The sequence below is a fragment of the Triturus cristatus genome, chromosome 11 (assembly GCF_964204655.1).
Source record: "Triturus cristatus chromosome 11, aTriCri1.1, whole genome shotgun sequence".
Lineage (NCBI taxonomy): Eukaryota > Metazoa > Chordata > Amphibia > Caudata > Salamandridae > Triturus > Triturus cristatus.
This window is the reverse complement of record NC_140594.1, coordinates 795314816-795339717: the sequence shown is the minus strand read 5'-3', so window position 1 is coordinate 795339717 and position 24902 is coordinate 795314816. Positions and strand designations below refer to the sequence as shown.

Below are 24902 nucleotides of genomic sequence, written 5' to 3'. Positions count from 1 at the left end.
GCATGGAAGGCATACTGGGGAGATCTTTGAAAGGAACCGAAATGTTGTTACTACTGCAACAGAGACATTCAACAGTGTATTCTTATTATATTATAGCACTGACAGAGCAGATCCGTAGCAACATTACTGTGGTGCACGGGGTACCATAATATATTACTCTTCTCATGAGACACAGCCCCTGACACTAGGTCACGCGTAATGGTACCCACATCCCTACCATGAATAGATCATAACCCACTTAGGACACCAAGAGAGCGCTTTCTCCATTTCATCATGGCAGAGTAATTACAGAGTATCAGGCAACATGCTGGCACATACACTACCCTGACACCATATCTGCACATCCTGTTGGTGCCTCACAATCTGCCAGCCACACCTGTACTAGTGTGATATAGACACCTAGGAAACACACTACCAAAGTACCACTCCACTAGTCTGTGCTATTAAAATGGTCTTTCTTTGGGACGCTATGTTGCCTGAAAGTTTTCTTGTACCAACAGTTATCTGTACTAGAAAGCACGGGCAATCAGGTCCCCAGCAATACACGAACTGTAACGATCATATAACTCAAGGTGGTAATTTGCAACATTGATCCCACTGTCTGTAAATAGCACATAATGCACATAACTTTATCAACAACAGAAGCAGTAACAGTTTTTATTTTAGCCATGATGGAGAACCTCTCCTGACTGCTAAACGTAACTGTTGTGTTTGTACAGTTTGAGACAAAACAATGCACCACTGATCTATAAGTTGTACATGTCTGTACACCTGCAATGTAAGTAACTGGAATATGACACTTCAAAATGGATGCCAATTACACATTGCATTGTGCCACTAGTCCTTCTTTCCTTTCTAGAAACCCCTATGTATTACAGTGTTTTCTTGAAATCAGTGTGTGAGCAAGCTTGCTGTGCGAGCAAAACGTGTAACTGTAAATAAACCAACTGCTGTTAACTTATCCTTTGAGTGATCGCATTATTTTGGACTGGATATATATATATTCACTGAAAAAACCATAGGTTTCAGGCACGTTATAGTTAGGAATTAGCATTTAAAAAACCTTAGAAATTCACTGAAAAAACCATAGGTTTCAGGGGCGTTATAGTTAGCTGGACTTTTCACTCGTACAAAACCATTGAAATTCCCCCATTTTAGTTAGTTCAGCTAACTATAACTCGAGCGCCCGCAATGCACTGCTGATGATGTCACATATTACATCACTCATGACATGGTCAGTGACATCACTCATGACATCACTGATGACATCTCAAATGACATCACTGATGACATCACTGATGACATCATCCAGTGAATGTGTATTTTTCAGAAAATTACATATGTTTTATATATGTATTTCTCAAGTTCGATGGAAGAATAAATGGGTATATAAGTGTCTAAATGGATTATTTGTTTTTGAAAAATTGATTGTATAACTGACTGATTAAGTGTATATTAGTGAATACATGGCTTAGTGAGTAATGTTTAAATATGTAAATATCTGTATCAGTCTCTCACTTTGTGTATAAGTGGCTGCATGGGTTGGTGAGTAGCTACATGAGTGTCTATAGAGGTTATTAGTTGTTTTTTTGAGTATCAGTATGAGTGTCTGAGTGTCTGTATGGTTCGGTGGGGGGTATTACGTAGTGCATAGGTGCATGAATGAGTGACTCACTGTATGTGTTGAAGACAGCATGTGTGCAGGACTGTGTGGGTGGATGAGTGGGTGCATGGGTGTGTTAGTGAGTGAATGACTGTTTCAATAGTGTCTTTATGAGTAACTACATATGTTTTAAACTAGTATATGTGACTATTGGTGTATATAAGTGAGTATATGTGAGAGTGAGAGATTGAAAGAGTTCCTGTATGAATAAGTATGTGTTTCTATAAGTGATTGTTTAAAAGACTAAGTATGTGTAAGTTTCTGTAGAAGTAAGTGTGGTGGTGTGTGTATAACTGTATATGCAAGTAAATGGATGTTTGATTCTTTACTAGCATGAGTGACTATGTGTGTGAGTAACTCTATGGATGAGTGGCGTTGTGTAACAGGATCTATAGGTGTATGAGTACATATGATGAGTGAGTACATGTATGAGTGACTGTATAGGACTGTTGGTGAATGAGTGGATGTGTATGTGGATCTTAGAATGACTGAATAGGTTGTTGTAACTGGTATTGGTATGTGCATTGTTTTGAAAATTTTAGTTTCTATTTTTGAATGTGTGTATCAAAGGTTATATTAGGGGGAGAGGAGGTCTGTCACTCTATCACAAGGATGATGTCATCAGCGATGTCATCAGTGATGTCTTTTGAGATGTCATCAGTGATGTCACTGACCATTTCATGACTGATGTAATATGTGACATCATCAGCAGTGCATTGCGGGCACGAGAGTTATAGTTAGCTGAACTAACTATAATGGGGGAATTTCAAAGGTTTGTATGAGTGAAAAGTCCAGCTAACTATAACGCCCCTGAAACCTATGGTTTTTTCAGTGAATTTCTAAGGTTTTTTAAATGCTGATTCCTAACTATAACGTGCCTGAAACCTATGGTTTATCAGTGAATTTCAAAGGTTTTTTAAATGCTAATTTCTAACTATGCCTACAGAGAAAGGACATGTGAAGAAAGAAGAAAAAACGCACAGAAAGAAAAAAAAGAAATGCAGAAAGAAGCAAGAGAATTCCTCAAAGACGAAGAAAAGTGAAGGAAGAAGGATAACGTGCAGAAAGAACAAACAGAAGAGCAGAAAGAAGCCTTGTTGCAAAATCATCCTGTACCCTCAACTTTTTCAGACGGATACTGGTGGTAACTGAGTCTGACTAACCAGTCCTAGAGCCAGTGCTATGTTAAAAGACACTCAGAATATAGTGAAAACACCTACATACACTAGGGAACACTATGCGTTGGGGTCCCCCTGTGATTAGCATGACCTCCTCTTTAAGCCCCTAGTATATAATTGGGCAGGGGATTAAAACTACCTCTTAAAACGCGCCACAAGGCGTGTTTGCACACATCACCTCAGGCCCCGTCCCCTCCATTCCCCACTGTGTAAACACGCCCTGTGGCCGTTTTAAGTTGGGAGATTAAGTCCCCTTGAATCCTGAGGGTCCCTAGGGTCCAACTAGACCACTAGGTACCTCCAGTAAGCACCACAGAGCTGCGTTGTAGAGAGATGTAAAAAGGGGCAGGGCCTAGACCACCTCTCTGCAACGCAGCGCAGTGGCGCTTACTGGAAGCACCTGGTGGGCTAGTTGGCCCCCAGGGTCCCTCAGGATTGAAGGGGAATTATTTCCCCAACTTAAAACACACCATAGGGCGTGTTTGCACACGTCACCTCAGGCCTCGTCCCCTCCATTCCCCACTGTGTAAACACGCCCTGTGGCCATTTTTAGTTAGGAGATTAAGTTAATTTAAATCCTGAGGGTCCCTAGGGTCCAACTAGCCCACTAGGTACCTCCAGTAAGTGCCTCAGAGCTGCGTTGCAAAGAGGTGTAAAAAGTGGCACGGCCTGGACCACCTCTCTGCAACGCAGCTCAGTTGCGCTTACTGGAAGCACCTGGTGGGCTAGTTAGCCCCCAGGGGCCCTCAGGATTGAAGGGGAATTATTTCCCCAACTTAAAACGCGCCATAGGGTGTGTTTGCACACGTCACCTCAGGCCTCGTCCCCTCCCTTCTCCACTGTGTAAACACGCCCTGTGGCCGTTTTTTAAGTTGGGAGATTAAGTCCCCTTGAATCCTGAGGGTCCCTAGGGGCAAAATAGCCCACTAGGTACGTCAAGTAAGCACCATTGCCGAGAGAAGTAAAAAAGGGCACGGCATGCACCACCTCTCTGCAATGCAGAGCAGTGGCGCTTACTGGAAGCAGCTTGTGGGCTAGTTGGCCCCCAGTGTCCCTCAGGATTGAAAGGGAATTATTTCCCCAACTTAAAACGCGCCACAGGGCGTGTTTGCACACGTCACCTCAGGCTCCATCCCCTCCCTTCACCACTGTGTAAATGCGCCCTGTGGCCGTTCTAAGTTGAGAGGTTAAGTCCCCTTGAATCCTAAGGGTCCCTAGGGTCAAACTAGCCCACTAGGTACCTCCAGTAAGCGCCACAGAGCTGCGTTGCATGGAGGTGTAAAAAGGGGCGTGGCCTCAGAACACGTGTCTGCAACGCAGCTCCCTGGCGCATACCGGAGATACCTGTTGGGCTAGTTGGCCCTCAGGGACCCTCAGTATTGAAGGGGATTTAATTCCCCAACTTACAACTGGCCAGGGGGCGCATGTGCAGAGTGCTGCAAGGAGGGGGCATGGCCTCCGGCGCGATGCCGGTCCTTTATTTATTTTATTTTTTAAGAAGGAGGGCTGTGTGGCCCCCCTTCCTATTCTAATGTATTGGCCCTGGGGACCGCATCCCCCAGGGCCTGCACCCTAATTTTTTTTGTTGAAAAAAATTAATTTGTCCCTCCCAAGGCCTTAATCGGCCCCGGGGACCCCAACCCCCGGGTCATGGCCTTTTTTTTAAAAAATTCTTTAGGACGGGGGCTGCGTTGCCCCCCTCCTCAGGCGACTTATGGCCCCGGGACCCCATCCCCCGGGACCGGCCTTTGTTTTTTATTATTTAAAAAAATATATATTTATAGAAACAACTAGGACATGCTGGACAAACCGTATGTACCTATCACCATGACGATTTGCGTGATATTCATTAAAAGGTGACTATGCATACAATGAATCCACGTGGAATGTATTTACACCGCTAGTGAAGCTCTGACGTGTCTGACGCCCTACCGTGCCTAATCCCGGCGCCCCCGCTGATGGTCACTCTCCAAGTAGACACCCTTGTTGTTTATTTATGCAAACACGGGTAGCTATTGACGGGCACATTTAATACACATGCACACCTAGCCATTCAAAGGGGATTCAACAAAAATTCGACCGAACTATGCAAGAAACCCCCCTCACGGTTAATAAAACACACATCCACCGCCGGATGTGTAATACTTTTTATTTTACTCTCTGGAAAGGAGACGAACCTCACTTGAGAGTCACAGCGTGCTCCTGGCTAAGCCCAATGCTGTGTTACACCCTCCAGTGCCCACCAAGTGCCACACACCTCTGTGTTGTATTCCACCAGCTAGTGCGTATGCTATGACACTCTCTAGCCCATGTCCACTGTAACACCACCCCGTGAATATGTCATGCCACCCTTGACTTCATACGGGTTATATTACCCCATCTAACGTGCCTTCCTCGATGCCTATGTTATAACGCACAGCGCTATGCCATACATATTACAATCTGGGATCCATATCTTTGTCACAGTTCATATGCAACGTTACACTCCCCAGCACATATTTTATATTACAACTTTAGAGACTAGTTAGGTTACACAACACTGCCCTGTGGATATTACACTCCAAGGCGCATATCGCATAGCACGCACTAGTGCCTGTGCTATCTCGCGCTCTCCAATGAATCTGTCATTGCGCACAATGTATTGCATATTATATTTCACGCCCCGGTTCATCTTATATCACACTTTTTAGTGCATAGTTTATTTCATATACTATATCTAGTTTTCATTTTCAATCGTGCTCTCAGGACTATGTTCTATATAACACTGCGTCCACCTACCCTTTTCACAGGCATTACATTTTGCGATGGGGGGTGGAGGGTCAGAGGGTGTTTCTGCCAAGTGAGCCCGGAGTCACAGTCACAAACGTCCTCTTCTTCCTGAATAAAAGTGAGATTATGCTGCATACTTGTTCATATTTTAAGTAGTTCGCACAGACACACATTTTAAAAACAATAAAGTTCCTAATACCCACCTTCTCTGAACAGTTAGCTTGCTGCCCCATCCACCTCCTGCCTATCCTCTGTTGTCTGAATCCATGGACTAGCCTCCTCCCTCCTGCCATGCATGGTCTGATGTGCTGCCACTGCCCTCCATTTAGCATGATGTACCAGTCCACTCCTCCTGCCTTCCATTGCCCAATTCTATGGCCCATCATTGACCTCCAGCTTAGCCTCTGTGCTTAGCTTGCTGCCCCGATTCTCCTTCCCCCTGCCCTCCGATGTCTTTGTGCATGCCCCTGCTCCATCCTTTTTGCCCACCATGTTCCATGGACCTGCCACTCCTATCTACTCTGAGTGTTCTGTTGAGCTGTCATTCCCTCCCACCTGCCTAGCATTGTCAGACGACTGTAACCTGTCCCTGCCACCTCCACCCCACCTGTCCACATGCCATGCCCCTATCCCCTTCCTCCTGTCCTCCATGATCCATTTTACTGCCACACCCTTCTGTCCTCCCTGGTCTGTTGTGCTGCAACTGCTCCTCCTGCCTGCCCCGCGCGGTCTGTTGTGAGGCCCCTTCCCCAGAACTCTCTTGTCTGTGCCCAGGTCCTGACCCTCCCTTCTATCCTCCATGGTCCTTAGTGCCTGCCCCTGCACCCTCCTTCTTGCCCATCATAGCCATTGTGCTGCCACTAACCCTCCCGCTTGCCATGCATGGTCTTTTGTGCTGCCATGGCCCCTCCCACCTTCCCTGTGTGGTCAGCTAGCTGCCCCTGACCCCTCCCACCTTCCCTCCATGGTCTGTGTGTATGCCATCATAGTCTCATTGTTGCTCTCCATGGTATGTCTTGTTTCTAGTGCCCATCCTGCCTGACCTCCATGGTCATCTTGCAGCTCCTGCCCTGCCCCTTTGCCCCCAGCCCTCTGTTTCCATGTGCAGACTCCTATTCCCTCCCTCCTGGCTTGTCTGTTCCATTTTAATGCCCCTGATCCGTCCCTCCTGCCCTTTATGGTCTCTTATGCTGCAGCTTTCTCTCCTGTCTGTTCATTATGGTCAGCTAGCTATCATTGCCTCGTTCCCCTCTGTTCTCTGTTGTCCATGTGCATGGTCCTGTCCCCTCCCTATTGCTTTCTATGGATTGTTGTGCTGCACTCCCGTCCTGCATGCCCTGTGTGGTGTATTGTGCTGCTGCAAACCCTGATGCCTGCCCTGTAGGGTCAGTTTGGTACACCTCTCCATGTCCCTCCTGTCCTCTGTTATCCGAGTCCATGTCCCTACCCCAATTCCTCCTGCCTACCATGATCCAATGTACCATACTTGGGAACATTTTGAACTTGGTAAGAGGGAGATTTTGAAAAAAAACTGGAGTTTTGATTTTTCCCTTTGAGTTACATTGAAAAAGAGGAGATTATAGACAGGAGACAGATCAAATAAAGCCCATTTGAGCTTAAAAACATTGGACGTTTCCTGGCTGAAACGGGTCTGTTGGAATGTATGGTTGTACTACCACTGCCTCTTCCTTCTGCCCACAATGGTCTATTATATTGCCACAGCCTCTCTTGCCAGTCCTGTATTGTTGGTTTGTTGCCCCGGCCCCCTTTCCACTGCTCTCCATAGTCTGTTGTGCTGCCACTGCCCTTCCTGCCTGCCCAGTGTGGTCAAATTGTTGCCTCTGCACTCTCCTACCTGCCTTCAATTTTCAGAGTTCGTGCCCCTGGCCTCTGCCTCTCAACAGTATCCCAATGAACAACTAGATTGCTAACATTCTATATTTATTACAAAAGTGTGGAACGCCTGACGTCATCTTGATGTAATCAAAACTGTAATACCTAGAGCATTTCCTTTAGAAATTACATATATGAGAGGGTCTTATTTGCATAAAAATTATGGTTAGTGCTCTAAAAAACTAAAATGAGGACATATTTTCTAAGTTTTCAAATAGCGACAAAGAGCTTTTAAATTATTTGTAATCTTTATGTTTTTGTATCCAGTTGACCAATTGATTAAATGTTGCACCTAGGGGAGAGGATGTGGTGTTACTTCCAGAGCTGCAGACTTTGCAACAGGGGAACCAGGTTGGAGTTTCTGCTTCAGCTCAACATTCTGTGATTCTGGTCAAATCACTTAATCTCCCCATGTCTACAACCAAAATGAATTTCATCTTGTGTGATGTAACCAATGCTCATGTAAAGCTCTCCAATACCTGACAAGTCTGCACTATATAAAACTGCAAATACACAAAAAATAAGTGTTTTGCACACTTCTGTCATTGGGCTACATGTGGGCTACATCTGGGTGATATTTTTGCTGCATTTGGGTTCTTTTGTCTCTGGTGGCCACCTTGGGAGATTTATTTGTTATGAAGGTAACTAATTTCCTCATTTACTGCAGTCTGCTCAGTAGGAAATGCTTTCAGTTTTTTACTTTGATTCCATCAAATAGGTATTCAGATATGTCACACATTTGCCATAAATTCTGAATGTTAGCACTGTAGTTGCTCATTAGATCACTGTAGTAAAGCTAACGCTCACCACGGAAGTCTGTTGCTAGTATTAAAAGTGCATGTTTCAGTCTGCATATCAGAATTTTGTAATGAAATAAAAGAAAATTTGAGAAGGCACTCAAAATGTGCCCTAATTTTTCTTTCTTCAGCACTAATCATAATTTCTATGGCAAAATGAACCCCCTCATTGTGTTCCTTTTTAAATTAAATGTTTTAAGTGTTACCACTTTATTCCAATCAAGATGGCTTCAGGTGTGCCATACTTTTGTCATAAGTTAGACCGTTAGCGCTCTAGTTGTTCGTTAGAACACTCTGGGACATTCTGTCATTGGGCGATACTTGGGCTACATCTGGGTGATATTTGGGCTACATTTGGGCTCTTTTGTCTCTGGTGGCCATTTTGGGAGACTTATTTGTTATGAAGTTTCCTAATTTCCTCATTTACTACAGTCTCCTCAGTAGGAAATACTTTCAGTTTTTTACTTTGATTCCATCAAGAAGGCATTCAGATGTGTCACACATTTGCCATAAATTCTGAATGTTAGCCCTCTAGTTGCTTATTAGATCACTGTTGTAAAAGCTACTGCCCACCAGGGAAGTCTGCTGCTGGCATTGAAAGTGCATGTTTCAGTCTGCATGTCAGAATTTTTTAATGAAATAGTCGAGGATTTGAGAAGTCACTCAAAATGTGCCCTAATTTTTCTTTCTGCAGCACTAATCATACTTTCTATGGCAAAACGAACCCCCTCATTTTGTTCCTTTTTAAATTAAATGTTTTAAGAGTTACCACGTTATTCCAATCAAGATGGCTTCAGGTGTGCAATGCGTTTGTCATAAGTAGGACTGTTAGCGCTCTAGTTGTTCTTTAGAACACTCTGGGAAGCTGCAGTAGAACACAAAGGAATCAACTGACAGTCTCTGCCCTTGTTGGATGTACATATTTTACTGAGAATGTCAGACTTCATTATCACATGACTGAGAAAGATAATGTGAATTTACAGAAAATATGCTCTCCGTTTAGCTTATAGATCACCTTCCAAACCCCTGTGGGAAAAGCATGTGAAAATAGTTTTCTCTCAAACATGATTCATGATATCACAGCAGAAGGCTTTTTCACGTAAAATCACCTTAGAGCACACCACAATTCCTAAAATGAGTATGGTACCATCAACAAATGATTTATAATGTAACTAAAGTCTTAAAACCTTCTATTAACTGCAATGCTTTTTAATGAGGTGCTATCATGTATATTGGTTCCAAGATGGCTGCCAACACTTCTTGGATGAAGTACTGACAGCCAATCAGATCTCACGATGAGATGTGTGGTTAGGCTCCGCCCAGATATATCTATCTTTTTAACTCTAATTTTCTCAGGAACTACTGAACGGATTTACACCATTTAAGCAAAAGGCATGAGTCTGAACTGAGGTCTTCCTCTTTGCCAAATTTGGTGTAATTCCGTTCAGCAGTTCGGGCTGTAGCTGCGTCAACAGGTCCTATGGGAAAATGCATGGGGAAAACGTGTTTTGGGACCCCCTTTTTTCTCGGCCCCCGCTTGATGAATCACCGTGAAATTTTCAGGATAGGAGCGGACCGGAGCTGGCCAAAAGTTTAGAAAATTTCGCAAAGATTCGTGAATCGGCGCCAACGTTATTCCAAATAGAATGTTGCGGATTTCCTATGGAAAATAGGTCCTAACTATAACTACCTACTGGCAACTGCCAGTAGGATTATATATAATGATGCAAAACCGATATAATATATCATCAATATAATATGTATAGAGAATATATGCATAAAGAAACGTTTAAATCACATGTTTACTTTAATGTTACAAAATGGCCACCATGTTAACTACGATAGTTAAGGGATGTATAGCGTGAGTCCTACTTTTGTGTCTATTATATTCTGTGTACTAAGGCACGTTGGCTTGTAGCAGCTCTATCGTGTGATCAAGACACCAGGAGTGTCAAAACGCGTAGCGGTTGAAAATAAAACATATGGTTTGGTAATAACTCCAAGGAGATTTTCCATATAGTCCAGAGCTTCACTGCCCCTGTCGCTCTCAAGTGTTCGGGCACGGTCTCTGTGGATTGGTGCAACACCCTTTCGGGTTTCTTCGCGGATAAAATCCGGTTGATACAGCAGTCCCTAACGGCTTGTGCGGCTCCATGGCTGGATGACGGACAGACGGTGCCTCTTCAAGGCGCCTCCAAGCATGTCCTGTGGGTCTTCTCGCCGGTTGATGCCGCCAGCACTCTCAAACTGCTTAAGGGCCTCAAGTCCGGCTCCCCCACTGATTGCTGTCCAGCTAGGCTGTTGGCAGCGGTCGCAGAGACCATTAATCCTGAGGTTAATGTAATTATCAACCTCTCTCTTGAGGGCGCTTGGGTTCCACCGGAATGGAAGCAGGCCAAAATTCTTCCTTTATTGAAGAAACCGACCCTTGACCCCTCTCTGCCTTGCAACTACCGTCCTATCTCCCTTCTCCCTAGCCTTGCTAAGGTATGTGAGAAGGCAGTGACTAGGCAACTTTCCGAGTTTGTGGAAAGCTCTGAGGCCTTGCACCCAGCCCAGTCTGGCTTTCGCGCTTCTTATAGCACGGAGTCGGCACTGGTGGAGATCTCAGAGGCTATTCGGGACTGTTTAGATGCGGGCGGCAGAGCAGCTCTGGTGATGCTTGATCTATCCGCCGCATTTGATACGGTGCCTCATGCCAGATTGCTTTCCCGCCTCTCCGAGATTGGTGTCTCTGGCCTGGCTTTAGCCTGGCTGAGGTCCTTTCTGGAGGGCCGTTTCCAACAGGTTTGGCTGCCTCCCACTGCCTCTCTTCTACAGGAGGTCTCTACCGGCGTCCCCCAGGGCTCTTCACTTAGCCCCCTTCTTTTTAACATTTATGTTACACCTCTGGTCTTTTTGGCTGAGAAGCTGGGGGCTAAGGTGATAGCCTATGCCGACGACACCCAGCTTCTTTTCACATGGAATAAGGGGGATGACTCCGTGCTGCCTGTTCAGAAGTGCTTGTCCTCGGTATTTGGTTGGCTGGCCAGGGCTCAACTCAAATGCAATGAGGACAAATCGGAGATTCTTCACTTTGGCAACTTTCCCGCGGATTTCAGAGATAGGATCTGGCCCCCTGACCTTCCCCCCCCTCCTCTAAGGGGAGCTCCGTAAAAAATCTTGGAGTGTGGTTCGAGGACAATCTGTCTTTTGCGACCCAGGTGAAGAAGGTCTCGGGTGGCTGTTTTGGCCTTCTTAGGGTCCTCAGGAGTTTTCTCCCACTTCTCCCTAGACCGGCGAAGGAAACGGTTGTTCGGGCTTTGGTTCAGTCCCGCTTGGACTACGCCAATGCCCTCTATGTTGGCCTGCCTGGCTATTCCTTGAACAAACTTAAAGTGATCCAGAATGCGGCCGCTAGGCTCATTCTTGGTATTACTAGAAGGTGCAGTGTCCGCTCTCATCTTCAGGCCTTGCACTGGCTGCCCCTGATTGAGAGGGTTAAGTTCAAGGCTCTGGTCATTGCCCACAAAGCCCTTCATAACTTGGGGCCCATCTATCTTCAGAGGCGGTTCGCCTTTTATGTGCCGGCCAGAACCCTCCGGTCATCAGCTCTTTTACTTGCGAGGGTTCCACGCTTTTCCCGGTCTAGGATTGGGGGCAGCTCTCTTGCTGTCAAAGCTGCCGCTGCTTGGAACTCTCTCCCTTTTTTCTTGCGCAATACCCAGGACCCTGGCGGTTTTAAGCGCCTCCTTAAAACTTATTTGTTTCCATAAACTCATCTGTTTTTGCTCCTACCTAGGCTTTTCCTCCTCTTGGGCTCGCGCTGGGACACTCTTCGGAGTAACTACTGCGCGCTATAAAAATATTTTAACATAACATAACATAACAATATTTGGATCCCTGAGAGTGCGTGATTACTTATCCTTGGATGTATATTGGCAAGCCGGTCTGGGTTACCGGCACCCCACGCGCCACCTGACAATGGGATTGAACTCAGTAAACCCGCCTTGACATTTGGAATATATATATATATATATATATATATATATATATATATCGTTGCTCCGTAGGTCTTGCCCGCTGCCGCACTCATGAGCGGGTGCCCGGTCCAGCGGTGGCAAACCGCTATATATCAAGCTCCTTACTTCTCAGTAAATTAGGGCCAGCACTCGCGTTAGGTATAAACCTTTAAGATTTATTAACGAGACTCGATAGTAACAACAAACGCGTTTCGGCGTCAGCCTTCGTCAGTGTCGACGAGCGCCGTTGTCTTGGCAACTTAAATTCAAAACAAATGCATGAAAAGAACAAAGGACTTCTGCTCGAAATCGAGCGCTATCTTGCAATATGTTATTCATCACATATCCTGCTTTGTAATGTAATACTCTGGTCAAATTATACAATAATTAAAGCATAGTTAACCACAAATTAATAAACAGATTGAGCGCGTAATTTCAATTGAACTGATTAGGACATAATTTCGCCATATATAGGCTCACGCTATTGATTAAGACACCAGTTTACAAGCATATGCACTTCAATTATGATAGATCCAACACATAATTAATTAATAGGAGGAAACTACCTCAAACTTTTGGTAATGGCGCAATAAAGTTATATCATTCAATCACATTCTATCAATGACAAATTAACGCCCTGAATGGGCTTGCGTTAAAAATTAAAGCTTCCTCTTCAAACATGTTATAATACATATAATCACCGTGATCAATCTATCGCATAGCATATATTGCCGCTTAGGATTCTTTGTCTTCTGGTGTCAACATGTCGCCCTGTATGGGCATTCTATAGTGGTCTTATCATTCCTCATACAGTATGACCAGTTCTATTTTGATTAAGTCATCGCACGCACAGTTGTACAGAGTGTGGGCAACCAATGTCTATTCACATCACAAATGAACAGCAAGTTCCTCCCCGCTATTAAGACCTCCCGGATGTTTTGTTTGTAGGTCTATAATATAGCGAGATTCCAATCTCCTCAGACTCCTCTCTCTGTCACCTCCCCTGATGTTCTTCGGGACATGATCGAGGCAGAAAAATTGCAACAGAGATCTATTACTATTATGCTTATTTGCAAAATGGCGTGCAACCGGATAGTTGGTGTCTCTACCAGTTATCGCCCTTTGGAGTTCTAGAATTCTCATCTTCACAGGATTTATAGTGCTCCCGATATATCTTAAACTGCACGGACATTCCAAGCAGTAAACCACATACGGGGTGCTACATGTCATGAATTTATTTATCTTTCGCTGTCTCAATTCATTCGAAATTTTGTATGTTGTGACTCGTTTGCTCGTGGCACATGCTCTGCACTTGCCACAGGGAAACGAGCCATGTAATCTCTGTAAGCCTGTGTCAGATTTACTGGTTTCCAAATGGCTCTCTACTAGCTCATCTTTCAGAGATCTAGCTCTACTAAAACTGATACTTGGTTTCATAGGTAGATCTCTGCCAATGATCGTGTCCGATCTCAGAATCTTCCAATTACTCTGTAAAATGCGCCTGATATCAAATGCAGCATTCGAGTAACTGGTGATCATGCGAAATTTGTTCTCAACATCTGTATTTTTAGTTCGTGTACTTTCCTGAACTAAGAGCTCAGACCTTTCTTTTTGGGCTACCTTAATTTTAGCCTTTCTTAGAATATCATTAGAGTATCCCCTTGCTCTGAAACGTCGGAGACTCTCTGACGCTGCCATCTTGTAGTCCTCCTCCCTAGAGCTGTTCCGTTTGATTCGAAGCAATTCCCCATAGGGGATACTTCGGATCAAACTAGCTGGGTGACTGCTCTTTCTGTGCAGTATGGAGTTGCCTGCTGTTCTCTTTCTATAGAGTGCAGTATGTAACATACTGTCCTCCACAAATACTCGCAGGTCTAAAAATGACACTTCCGTAGTACTCATCTCCCCAGTGAATCGAAGATTCAGTTCATTAGTATTCAGTGAGGAGACATACTTCTCTGCTGACTCCCTCGACCCTCTCCATATGATGAAGAGGTCGTCAATGTACCTCCTCCAACAGATTATCTTGTCAACACTACCTTCATTGGTTTCTGCCCAGGCCACCTGCTTCTCCCACCAGCCCACAAATAAATTCGCGTAGCTGGGGGCGAAGCAGGTGCCCATCGCCGTCCCCTGTATTTGTCTGTATCTCTGTTCCTGAAACAAGAAAATATTGTTGTTCAGACAGAATAGTATGAACTCAATGATCATTTCATTATGATCCAAAAATTTGAGTGATCGTCCTTTCAGAAAATACTCCACCGCCGTTACTCCATCCGTATGTCTGATGCTTGTATATAGACTGGATATGTCCAAAGTTATCATCATAAAATCCGACTCCCAAATGATTCCTTGAATTTGGCTTAAAAAATCTTTCGTGTCACGTGTGTATGATGTTAGTTGCGATACTAATGGAGCCAAAAAATAGTCTACATATCTCGATAGGTTCTCTGTCAGGCCCCCTAACGAGGAGACTATTAGTCTGCCCGGGGGATTAGTGTAGTCTTTGTGTATCTTTGGGAGGTGGTAAAAGGTCGGGATCCGTGGATGTTTATTGCATAGGTAATTGACTTCATCTGTTGACAGGGTGCCTTTATGGTGCCATTTATTGATCATCACGATGAGATGTGTGGTTAGGCTCCGCCCAGATATATCTATCTTTTTAACTCTAATTTTCTGAGGAACTACTGAACGGATTTACACCATTTAAGCAAAAGGCATGAGTCTGAACTGAGGTCTTCCTCTTTGCCAAATTTGGTGTAATTCCGTTCCGCAGTTCGGGCTGTAGCTGCGTCAACAGGTCCTATGGGAAAATGCATGGGGAAAACGTGTTTTGGGATCCCCTTTTTTCTCGGCCCCCGCTTGATGAATCACCGTGAAATTTTCAGGATAGGAGCGGACCGGAGCTGGCCAAAAGTTTGGAAAATTTCGCAAAGATTCGTGAATCGGCGCCAACGTTATTCCAAATAGAATGTTGCGGATTTCCTATGGAAAATAGGTCCTAACTATAACTACCTACTGGCAACTGCCAGTAGGATTATATATAATGATGCAAAACCGATATAATATATCATCAATATAATATGTATAGAGAATATATGCATAAAGAAACGTTTAAATCACATGTTTACTTTAATGTTACAAAATGGCCACCATGTTAACTACGATAGTTAAAGGATGTATAGCGTGAGTCCTACTTTTGTGTCTATTATATTCTGTGTACTAAGGCACGTTGGTTTGTAGCAGCTCTATCGTGTGATCAAGACACCAGGAGTGTCAAAACGCGTAGCGGTTGAAAATAAAACATATGGTTTGAATATTTGGATCCCTGAGAGTGCGTGATTACTTATCCTTGGATGTATATTGGCAAGCCGGTCTGGGTTACCGGCAACCCACGCGCCACCTGACAATGGGATTGAACTCAGTAAACCCGCCTTGACATTTGGAATATATATATATATATATATATATTTTCACTGAAAAAACCATAGGTTTCACACACGTTATTGTTAGGAATTAGCATTTAAAAAACCTTGCAAATTCACTAAAAAAAAACATAGGTTTCACACATGTTATAGTTAGCTGGACATTTCACTCGTACAAAACCAATGAAATTCCCCCGTTATAGTTAGTTCAGCTAACTATAACTCGCGCGCCGCAATGCACTGCTGATGACGTCACATATTACATCACTCATGACATGGTCAGTGACCTCACTCATGACATCACTGATGACATCTCAAATGACATCACTGATGACATCATCCAGTGAATGTGTGTTTTTCTGAAAATTACATATGTTTTATATATGTTTATCTAACGGTCGATGAAAGAATAAATGGCTATATAAGTGTCTAAATGGATGATTTGTTTTTGAAAAATTGATTGTATATCTGACTGATTAAGTGTATGTTAGTGAATACATGGCTTAGTGAGTAATGTTTAAATATGTAAATATCTGTATCAGTCTCTCACTTTGTGTATAAGTGGCTGCATGGGTTGGTGAGTAGCTACATGAGTGTCTATATAGGTTATGAGTTGTTTTTTAGAGTATCAGTACGAGTGTCTGAGTGTCTGCATGGTTCGGTGGGGGGTATTACGTAGTGCACAGGCGCCTGAATGAGTGACTCACTGTTTGTATGTGTTGAAGACAGCATGTGTGCAGGACTGTATGGGTGGATGAGTGTGTGTATGGGTGTGTTAGTGAGTGAATGACTGTCTCAATAGTGTCTTTATGAGTAACTACATATGTTTTAAACTAGTATATGTGACTATTGGTGTATATAAGTGAGTATATGTGAGAGTGAGACATTGAAAGAGTTCCTTTATGAATAAGTATGTGTTTCTATAAGTGATTGTTTAAAAGACTAAGTATGTGTAAGTTTCCGTAGAAGTAAGTGTGGTGGTGTGTGTATAACTGTATATGCAAGTAAATGTATGTTTGATTCTTTATTAGCATGAGTGACTATGTGTGTGAGTAACTCTATGGATGAGTGGCATTGTGTAACAGGATGTATAGGTGTATGAGTACATATGATGAGTGAGTACATGTATGAGTGACTGTATAGGACTGTTGGTGAATGAGTGGATGTGTATGTGGATCTTAGAATTACTGAAGAGGTTGTTGTAACTGGTATTGGTATGTCCATTGTTTTGAAAATTTTAGTCTCTATTTTTGAATGTGTGTATCAAAGGTTATATTAGGGTGAGAGGAGGTCTGCCACTCTATCACAAGGATGATGTCATCAGTGATGTCATCAGTGATGTCATTTGAGATGTCATCAGTGATGTCATGAGTGATGTCACTGACCATGTCATGAGTGATGTAATATGTGACGTCATCAGCATTGCATTGCGGGCGCGCGAGTTATAGTTAGCTGAACTAACTATAACGGGGGAATTTCAATGGTTTTGTACAAGTGAAAAGTCCAGCTAACTATAACACCCCTGAAACCTATTGTTTTATCAGTGAATTTCTGAGGTTTTTTAAATGCTAATTCCTAACTATAACGTGCCTGAAACCTATGGTTTTTTCTGTGAATTTCAAAGGTTTTTTAAATGCTAATTTCTAACTATGCCTACAGAGATAGGACATGTGAAGAAAGAAGAAAAAAAGCACAGAAAGAAAAAAAAGAAGTGCAGAAAGAAGCAACAGAATTCCTCAAAGATGAAGAAAAGTGCAGGAAGAAGGATAACGTGCAGAAAGAACAAAAAGAAGAGCAGAAAGAAGCCTTGTTGCAAAATCATCCTGTACCCTCAACTTTTTCAGACGGATACTGGTGGTAACTGAGTCTGACTAACCAGTCCTAGAGCCAGTGCTATGTTAAAAGACACTTAGAATACAGTGAAAACACCTACATACACTAGGGAACATTATGCGTTGGGGTCCCCCTGTGATTAGCATGACGTCCTCTGTAACCCCTAGTATATAATAGGGCAGGGGGGTTAAAACAACCTCTTAAAACAGGCCACAGGGCGCTTTTGCACACGTTAACTCAGGCCCCGTCCCCTCCGTTCACCACTGTGTAAACACGCCCTGTTTCCGTTTTTAGTTGGGAGATTAAGTTCATTTGAATCCTGAGGGTCCCTAGGGTCCAACTAGCCCACTGGGTACCTCCAGTAAGTGCCACAGAGCTGCGTTGCAGAGAGGTGTAAAAAGTGGCACGACCTGGACCACCTCTCTGCAATGCAGCTCAGTGGCGCTTACTGGAAGCACTTGGTGGGCTAGTTAGCCCCCAGGGGCCCTCAGTATTGAAGAGAAATTATATCCCCAATTTAAAACGTGCCAAAGTGCGTGTTTGCACACGTCACCTCAGGCCCCGTCCCCTCCCTTCACCACTGTGTAAACGCGCCCTGTGGCTGTTCTAAGTTGAGAGATTAGGTCCCCTTGAATCCTAAGGGTCCCTAGGGTCAAACTAGACCACTAGGTACCTCCAGTAAGCGCCACAGAGCTGTGTTGCAGAGAGGTGTAAAAAGGGGCTTGGCCTCAGAACACCTGTCTGCAGCGCAGCTCCCTGGCGCAAACTGGAGATGCCTGTTGGGCTAGTTGGCCCTCAGGGACCCTCAGTATTGAAGAGGAATTAATTCCCCAACTTACAACTCACCAGGGGGCGCGTTTGTAGAGTGCTGCAAGGAGGGGGCGTGGCCTCCAGCACGATGCCAGTCTTTTATTTATTTTAATTTTTTAAGAAGGGGGGCTGTGTGGTTCTCCTTCTTGTTCTAATTTATTGGCCCTGATGACCCCATCCCCCAGGGCCTGTCTCCTAATTATATTTTTTTTACCCCAATCCCCAGGGCCGGCCACTGTTTTTTATTATTTTAAAAAAATATATATTTATAGACACACGTAGGACATGCTGGACAAACCGTACGTACCTATCACCATGACGATTTGCGTGATATTCATTAAAAGGCGACTATGCATACAATGAATCCACGTGGAATGTATTTGCACCACTAGTGAAGCTCTGACATGTTTGATGCCCTACCGTGCCTAATCCCGGTAGACACCCTTGTCGTTTATTTATACAAACATGGGTAGCTATTGACGGGCACATTTAATACACATGCACACCAAGCCATTCAAAGGGGATTCGACAAAAATTTGACCAAAACTATGCAAGAACCCCCCTCACGGTTAATAAAACACACACCCACTGCCAGATGTGTAATACTTTTTATTTTACTCTCTGGAAAGTGGACGAACATCACTTGAGAGTCACAGCGCGCTCCTGGCAGAGCCCAATGCTGTGTTACACCCACCATTGCCTGCTGAGTGCCACACACCTCTGTGTTGTATTCCACTAGCTAGTGCATATGCTATGACAATCTCTAGCCCATGTGCACTGTAACACCACCCCGTGAATATGTCATGCCACACTTGTCTTCGCACGGGTTATATTGCCCCATCTAACGTGCCTTCCTCGATGCCTATGTTATAGCGCACAGTGCTATGCCATACATATTACAATCTGGGATCCATATCTTTGTCACAGTGCATATGCAACGTTACACTCCCCAGCACATATTTTATATTACAACTTTAGAGACTAGCTAGGTTACACAACACTGCCCTGTGCATATTACACTCCAAGGCGCATATCGCATAGCACGCGCTAGTGCCTGTGCTATCTCGCGCTCTCCAATGAATCTGTCATTGCGCACAATGTATTGCATATTATATTTCACGCCCGGTTCATCTTACATCACACTTTTTGGTGCATAGTTTATACCATACACTATATCTAGTTTTCATTTTCATTCGTGCTCTCAGGACTATGTTCTATATAACACTGTGTTCACCTACCCTTTTCACGGGCATTACATTTTGCGATAGGGGGTGGAGGGTCAGGGGGTGTTTCTGCCAAGTAAGACCGGAGTCACAGTCACAAACGTCCTCTTCTTCCTGAATAAAAGTGAGATTATGCTGCATACTTGTTCATATTTTAAGTAGTTCGCACAGACACACGTTTTAAAAACAATAAAGTTCCTAATACCCGCCTTCTCTGAACAGTTAGCTTGCTGCCCCATCCCCCTCCTCCCTATCCTCTGTTGTGTGAATCCATAGACTAGCCTCCTCCCTCCATCCATGCATGGTTTGATGTGCTGCCACTGCCCTCAATTTAGTATGATGTACCAGTCCACTCCTCCTGCCCTCCATTGCCCAATTCTATGCCCCATCATTGACCTCCTGCTTAAAATCTGTGCTTAGCTTGCTGCCCCTGTTCTCCTTCCCCCTGCCCTCCGATGTCTTTGTGCATGCCCCTGCTCCATCCTTTTTGCCCACCATGTTCCATGGACCTGCCACTCCTATCTACTCTGAGTATTCTGTTGAGCTGCCACTCCCCTCCCACCTGCCTAGCATTGTCAGATGACTGTAACCTGTCCCTGCCACCTCCACCCTGCCTGTCCACATGCCATGCCCCTATCCTCTTCCTCCTGTCCTACATGGTCCATTGTACTGCCACACCCTTCTGCCCTCCCTGGTCTGTTGTGCTGCAACTGCTCCTCCTGCATGCCCCGTGCGGTCTGTTGTGAGGCCCCTTCCCCTGAACTTTCTTGTCTGTGCACAGTTCCTGACCCTCCCTTCTATCCTCCATCGTCCTTTGTGCATGCCCCTGCACCCTCCTTCTTGCCCATCATAGCCATTGTGCTGCCACTAACCCTCCCACTTGCCATGCATGGTCTTCTGTGCTGCCATGGCCCCTCCCACCTTCCCTGTGTGGTAAGTTAGCTGCCCCTGACCCCCTCCCACCTTCCCTCCATGGTCTGTGTATATGCCATCACAGTCTCACTGTTCCTCTTCATGGTGTGTCTTGCTTCTAGTGCCCATCCTGCCTGACCTCCATGGCTATCTTGCTGCTCCTGCCCTGCCCCCTTGCCCCCAGCCCTCTGTTTACATGTGCAGACCCCTACTCCCTCCCTCCTGGCTTGTTTGTTCCATTGTAATGCCCCTGATCCGTCCCTACTTTATGGTCTGTTATGCTGCAGCTTTCTCTCCTGTCTGTCCATTATGGTCAGCTAGCTACCATTGCCTCTTGCCCCTCTGTTCTCTGTTGTCCATGTGCATGGTCCTGTCCCCTCCCTCTTGCTTTCTATGGATTGTTGTGTTGCACTCCCGTCCCGCATGCCCTGTGTGGTGTATTGTGATGCTGTAAACCCTGATGCCTGCCCTGCAGGGTCAGTTTGGTGTGCCTCTCCATGTCCCTCCTGTCCTCTGTTATCCAAGTCCATGTCCCTACCCCATTTCCTTCCATGATCCAATGTACAATACTTGCGAACATTTTGAACTTGGTAAGAGGGAGATTATGAAAAAAAACTGGGGTATTGATTTTCCCCTTTGAGTTACATTGAAAAAGAGGAGATTGTAGACAGGAGACAGATCAAATAAAGCCCATTTGAGCTTAAAAACATTGGACGTTTCCTGGCTGAATCGGGTCTGTTGGCATGTATGGTTGTACTACCATTGCCTCTTCCTTCTGCCCACAATGGTCTATTACATTGCCACAGCCTCTCTTGCAAGTCCTGTATTGTTGGTTTGTTGCCCCTGCCCCCTTTCCACTGCCCTCCATAGTCTGTTGTGCTGCCACGGCCCTTCCTGCCTGCTCAGTGTGGTTAAATTGTTGCCTTTGCACCCTCCTACCTGCCTTCAATTTTCAGAGTCTGTGCCCCTGGCCTCTGCCTCTCAAGAGTATCCTAATGAACAACTAGATTGCTAACATTCTATATTTATTACAAAAGTGTGGAACGCCTGACGTCATCTTGATGTAATCAAAACTGTAATACCTAGAGCATTTCCTTTAGATATTACATATATGAGAGGGTCTTATTGGCATCAAAATTATGGTTAGTGCTCTAAAAGACTAAAATAAGGACATATTTTCTGAGTTTTCAAATAGCGACAAAGCACTTTTAAATTATTTGTTATCTTTATGTTTTTTTTATCCAGTTGACCACTTGATTAAATGTTGCACTTAGGGGAGAGGATGTGGTGTTAATTCTAGAACTGCAGACTTTGCAACTGGGGAACCAGGTTGTAGTTTCTGCTTCAGCTCGACATTCTGTGATTCTGGTCAAATCACTTTGTCTCCCCATGTCTACAACCAAAATGAATTTGTTCTTGTGTGATGTAACCAATGCTCATGTAAAGCACTCCAATACCTGACAAGTCTGCACTATATAACACTGCAAAAACACAAAATAATAAGTGTTTTGCACACTTCTGTCATTGGGCTATATTTGGGCTACATCTGGGTGATTTTGGGCTACATGTGGGCTCTTTTGTCTCCGGTGGCCATCTTGGGAGATTTATTTGTTATGAAGTTTCCTAATTTCCTCATGTACTGCAGTCTCCTCAGTAGGAAATGCTTTCAGTTTTTTACTTTGATTCCATCATGAAGGTATTCAGATATGTCACACATTTGCCATAAATTCTGAAAGTTAGCACTCTAGTTGCTCATTAGATCCCTGTTGTAAAACTACTGTTCACCATGGAAGTCTGCTCCTGGTATTAAAAGTGCATGTTTCAGTCTGCATGTCAGAATTTTTTAATGAAATAGAAGAGGATTTGAGAAGTCACTCAAAATGTGCCCTCATTTTCTTTCTTCAGCATTAATCATAATTTCTATGGCAAAATGAACCCCCTCATTGTGTTCCTTTTTAAATTAAATGTTTTAAGAGTTACCACTTTAATCCAAGCAAGATGGCTTCAGGTGTGCCATACTTTTGTCATAATGAAGACAGTAAGCGCTCTAGTTGTTTTTAAGAACACTCTGGGACATTCTGTCATTGGGCTATACTTGGGCCACATCTGGGTGATATTTGGGCTACATTTGGGCTCTTTTGTCTCTGGTGGCCATCTTGGGAGACTTATTTGTTATGAAGTTTCCTAATTTCCTCATTTACTGCAGTCTCCTCAGTAGGAAATACTTTCAGTTTTTTACTTTGATTCCATCAAGAAGGCATTCAGATGTGTCACACATTTGCCATAAATTCAGAATGTTAGCACTCTTTTTGCTCATTAGATCACTGTAGTAAAGCTACTGCTCACCAGGGAAAACTGCTGCTGGTATTGAAAGTGCATGTTTCAGTCTGCATGTCAGAAGTTTTTTAATGAAATAGAAGAGGATTTGAGAAGTCACTCAAAATGTGCCCTAATTTTTCTTTCTGCAGCACTAATCATACTTTTTATGGAAAAATGAACCCCCTCATTTTGTTCCTTTTTAAATTAAATGTTTTAAGAGTTACCACTTTAATCCAAGCAAGATGGCTTCAGGTGTGCCATATGTTTATCATAAGTAGGACTGTTAGCGCTCTAGTTGTTCTTTGGAACACTCTGGGAAGCTGCAGTAGAACACAAAGGAATCAACTGACAGTCTCTGCCCTTGTTGGATGTACATGTTTTACTGAGAATGTCAGACTTCATTCTCACATGACTGAGAAAGATAATGTGAATTTACAGAAAATAAGCTCTCAGTTTAGCTTATAGATCACCTTCCAAACCTCTGTGGGAAAAGCATGAGAAAATATTTTTCTCTCAATCATGATATCCCAGCAGAAGGCTTTTTCACATGGTGAAATCACCTTAGAACATACCACAATTCCTAAAATGAGTATGGTACCATCAACAAATGATTTATAATGTAACTAAAGTCTTAAAACCTTCTATTAACTGCAAAGCTTTTTAATGAGGTGCTATCATGTTTATTGGTCCCAAGATGGCTGCCAACACTTCTTGGATGAAGTGCTGACAGCCAATCAGATCTCAGGATGAGATGTGTGGTTAGACTCCGCCCACATATATATATGATTTTACTTTTGATTTTCTCAGGAACTACTGAACAGATTGACACCAGACCTGCAAAAGGCACTTCCCTGAGCTGAGGCCTACCTCTCTGCCAAATTTCAAGTAATTCTGTTCAGCCGTTCGAGCTGTACCTTGGACTAAAGGTCCCTATGGAAAATTGCATGGGGAAAACGTGTTTTGGGACCCCCCTTTTTTCTCGGCCCCCGCTTGACGAATCCCCCCGAGACTTTCAGGGTAGGAATGGAGCGGAGCGCCCCACCTATTTTGAAAATTTCGCGAGGATTCGTCAACCGGCGCCAAAGTTATTCCAAATAGAATGTTGCGGATTTCCTATGGAAACACGGTCCTAATTATAACTATCTACTGGCGACCGCCAGTAGATAATTTATATATATATATATGTATATATATATCTATATATATTTATTCACTGAAAAAACCATAGGTTTCAGGGGCGTTATAGTTAGCTGGACATTTCCCTCATACAAAACCCTAGAAATTCCCCTGTTATAGTTAGTTCAGCTAACTATAACTCGCGCCCCTGCAATGCACTGCTGATGACGTCACATATTACATCACTCATGACATGGTCAGTGACATCACTGATGACATCACTGATGACATCTCAAATGACATCACTGATGACGTCATCCAGTGACTCTGTGTTTCTGTAAAGTTTAAATATGTTTTATATATTTATAGTGAAAGGCCTGTGGAAGAATGAGTGGCTGTACAAGTGTGTGAATGGATGATTTTCAAGGTGCGTAGCTGACTCTATAATTGAGTCATTAAATGTATCTAACTACAGACTAGTGCCTAAACTGTGTGAATGTCTGTCTGTGTGTAGGTGTATAAGTGGCTGCATGGTTTTTTGAATAGCTATATGAGTGTCTATATGAGCTATTGATTGCTTGTGTGTGTGACTCTGTTCATAGATGTGTGAGTGGGTGATTCTATTGGTGCATGGGTTTAAGAGTGCATCTGTGATGAACTGTATGGTTGAGTGAGTGTATGTATGGGTGTGTTAGGGATTGAATGTATATCTCAGTGGTACATGTGTGACTAACTACATATGTGAAAGGCAGTATATATGCGTCTAAGAGTATATAAGTGGGTATATGTGAGAGTGTGTGATTGTGAAAGTGGCTGTATGGATGATTGTGTGCTTGTATCAATGATTGTATAAGAGCGTAAGAATGTGGTACTATTTTTATGAGTAAGTGAACTTGAGTGTGTATAACTGCATAGGTGAGTAAATGGGAGTGTGATTAATTATTTGCATGACTGACTAGGTGT

At 43.8% G+C, this 24902-nt stretch overlaps 1 protein-coding gene across 1 annotated transcript in view; it reads right to left on the bottom strand.

Moving 5' to 3' along the window:
- The window catches only part of LOC146785455 (calcium-activated potassium channel subunit alpha-1-like), a 1319298-nt gene extending 1305095 nt beyond the window's left edge, over nt 1-14203 (bottom strand). The window contains exon 1 of the mRNA XM_085633050.1: nt 13515-14203. Coding sequence (XP_085489176.1) covers nt 13515-14203 — 689 coding nt within the window. The remainder of the gene's footprint in view (nt 1-13514) is intronic.
- Between the last annotated feature and the right edge of the window lie 10699 nt (nt 14204-24902).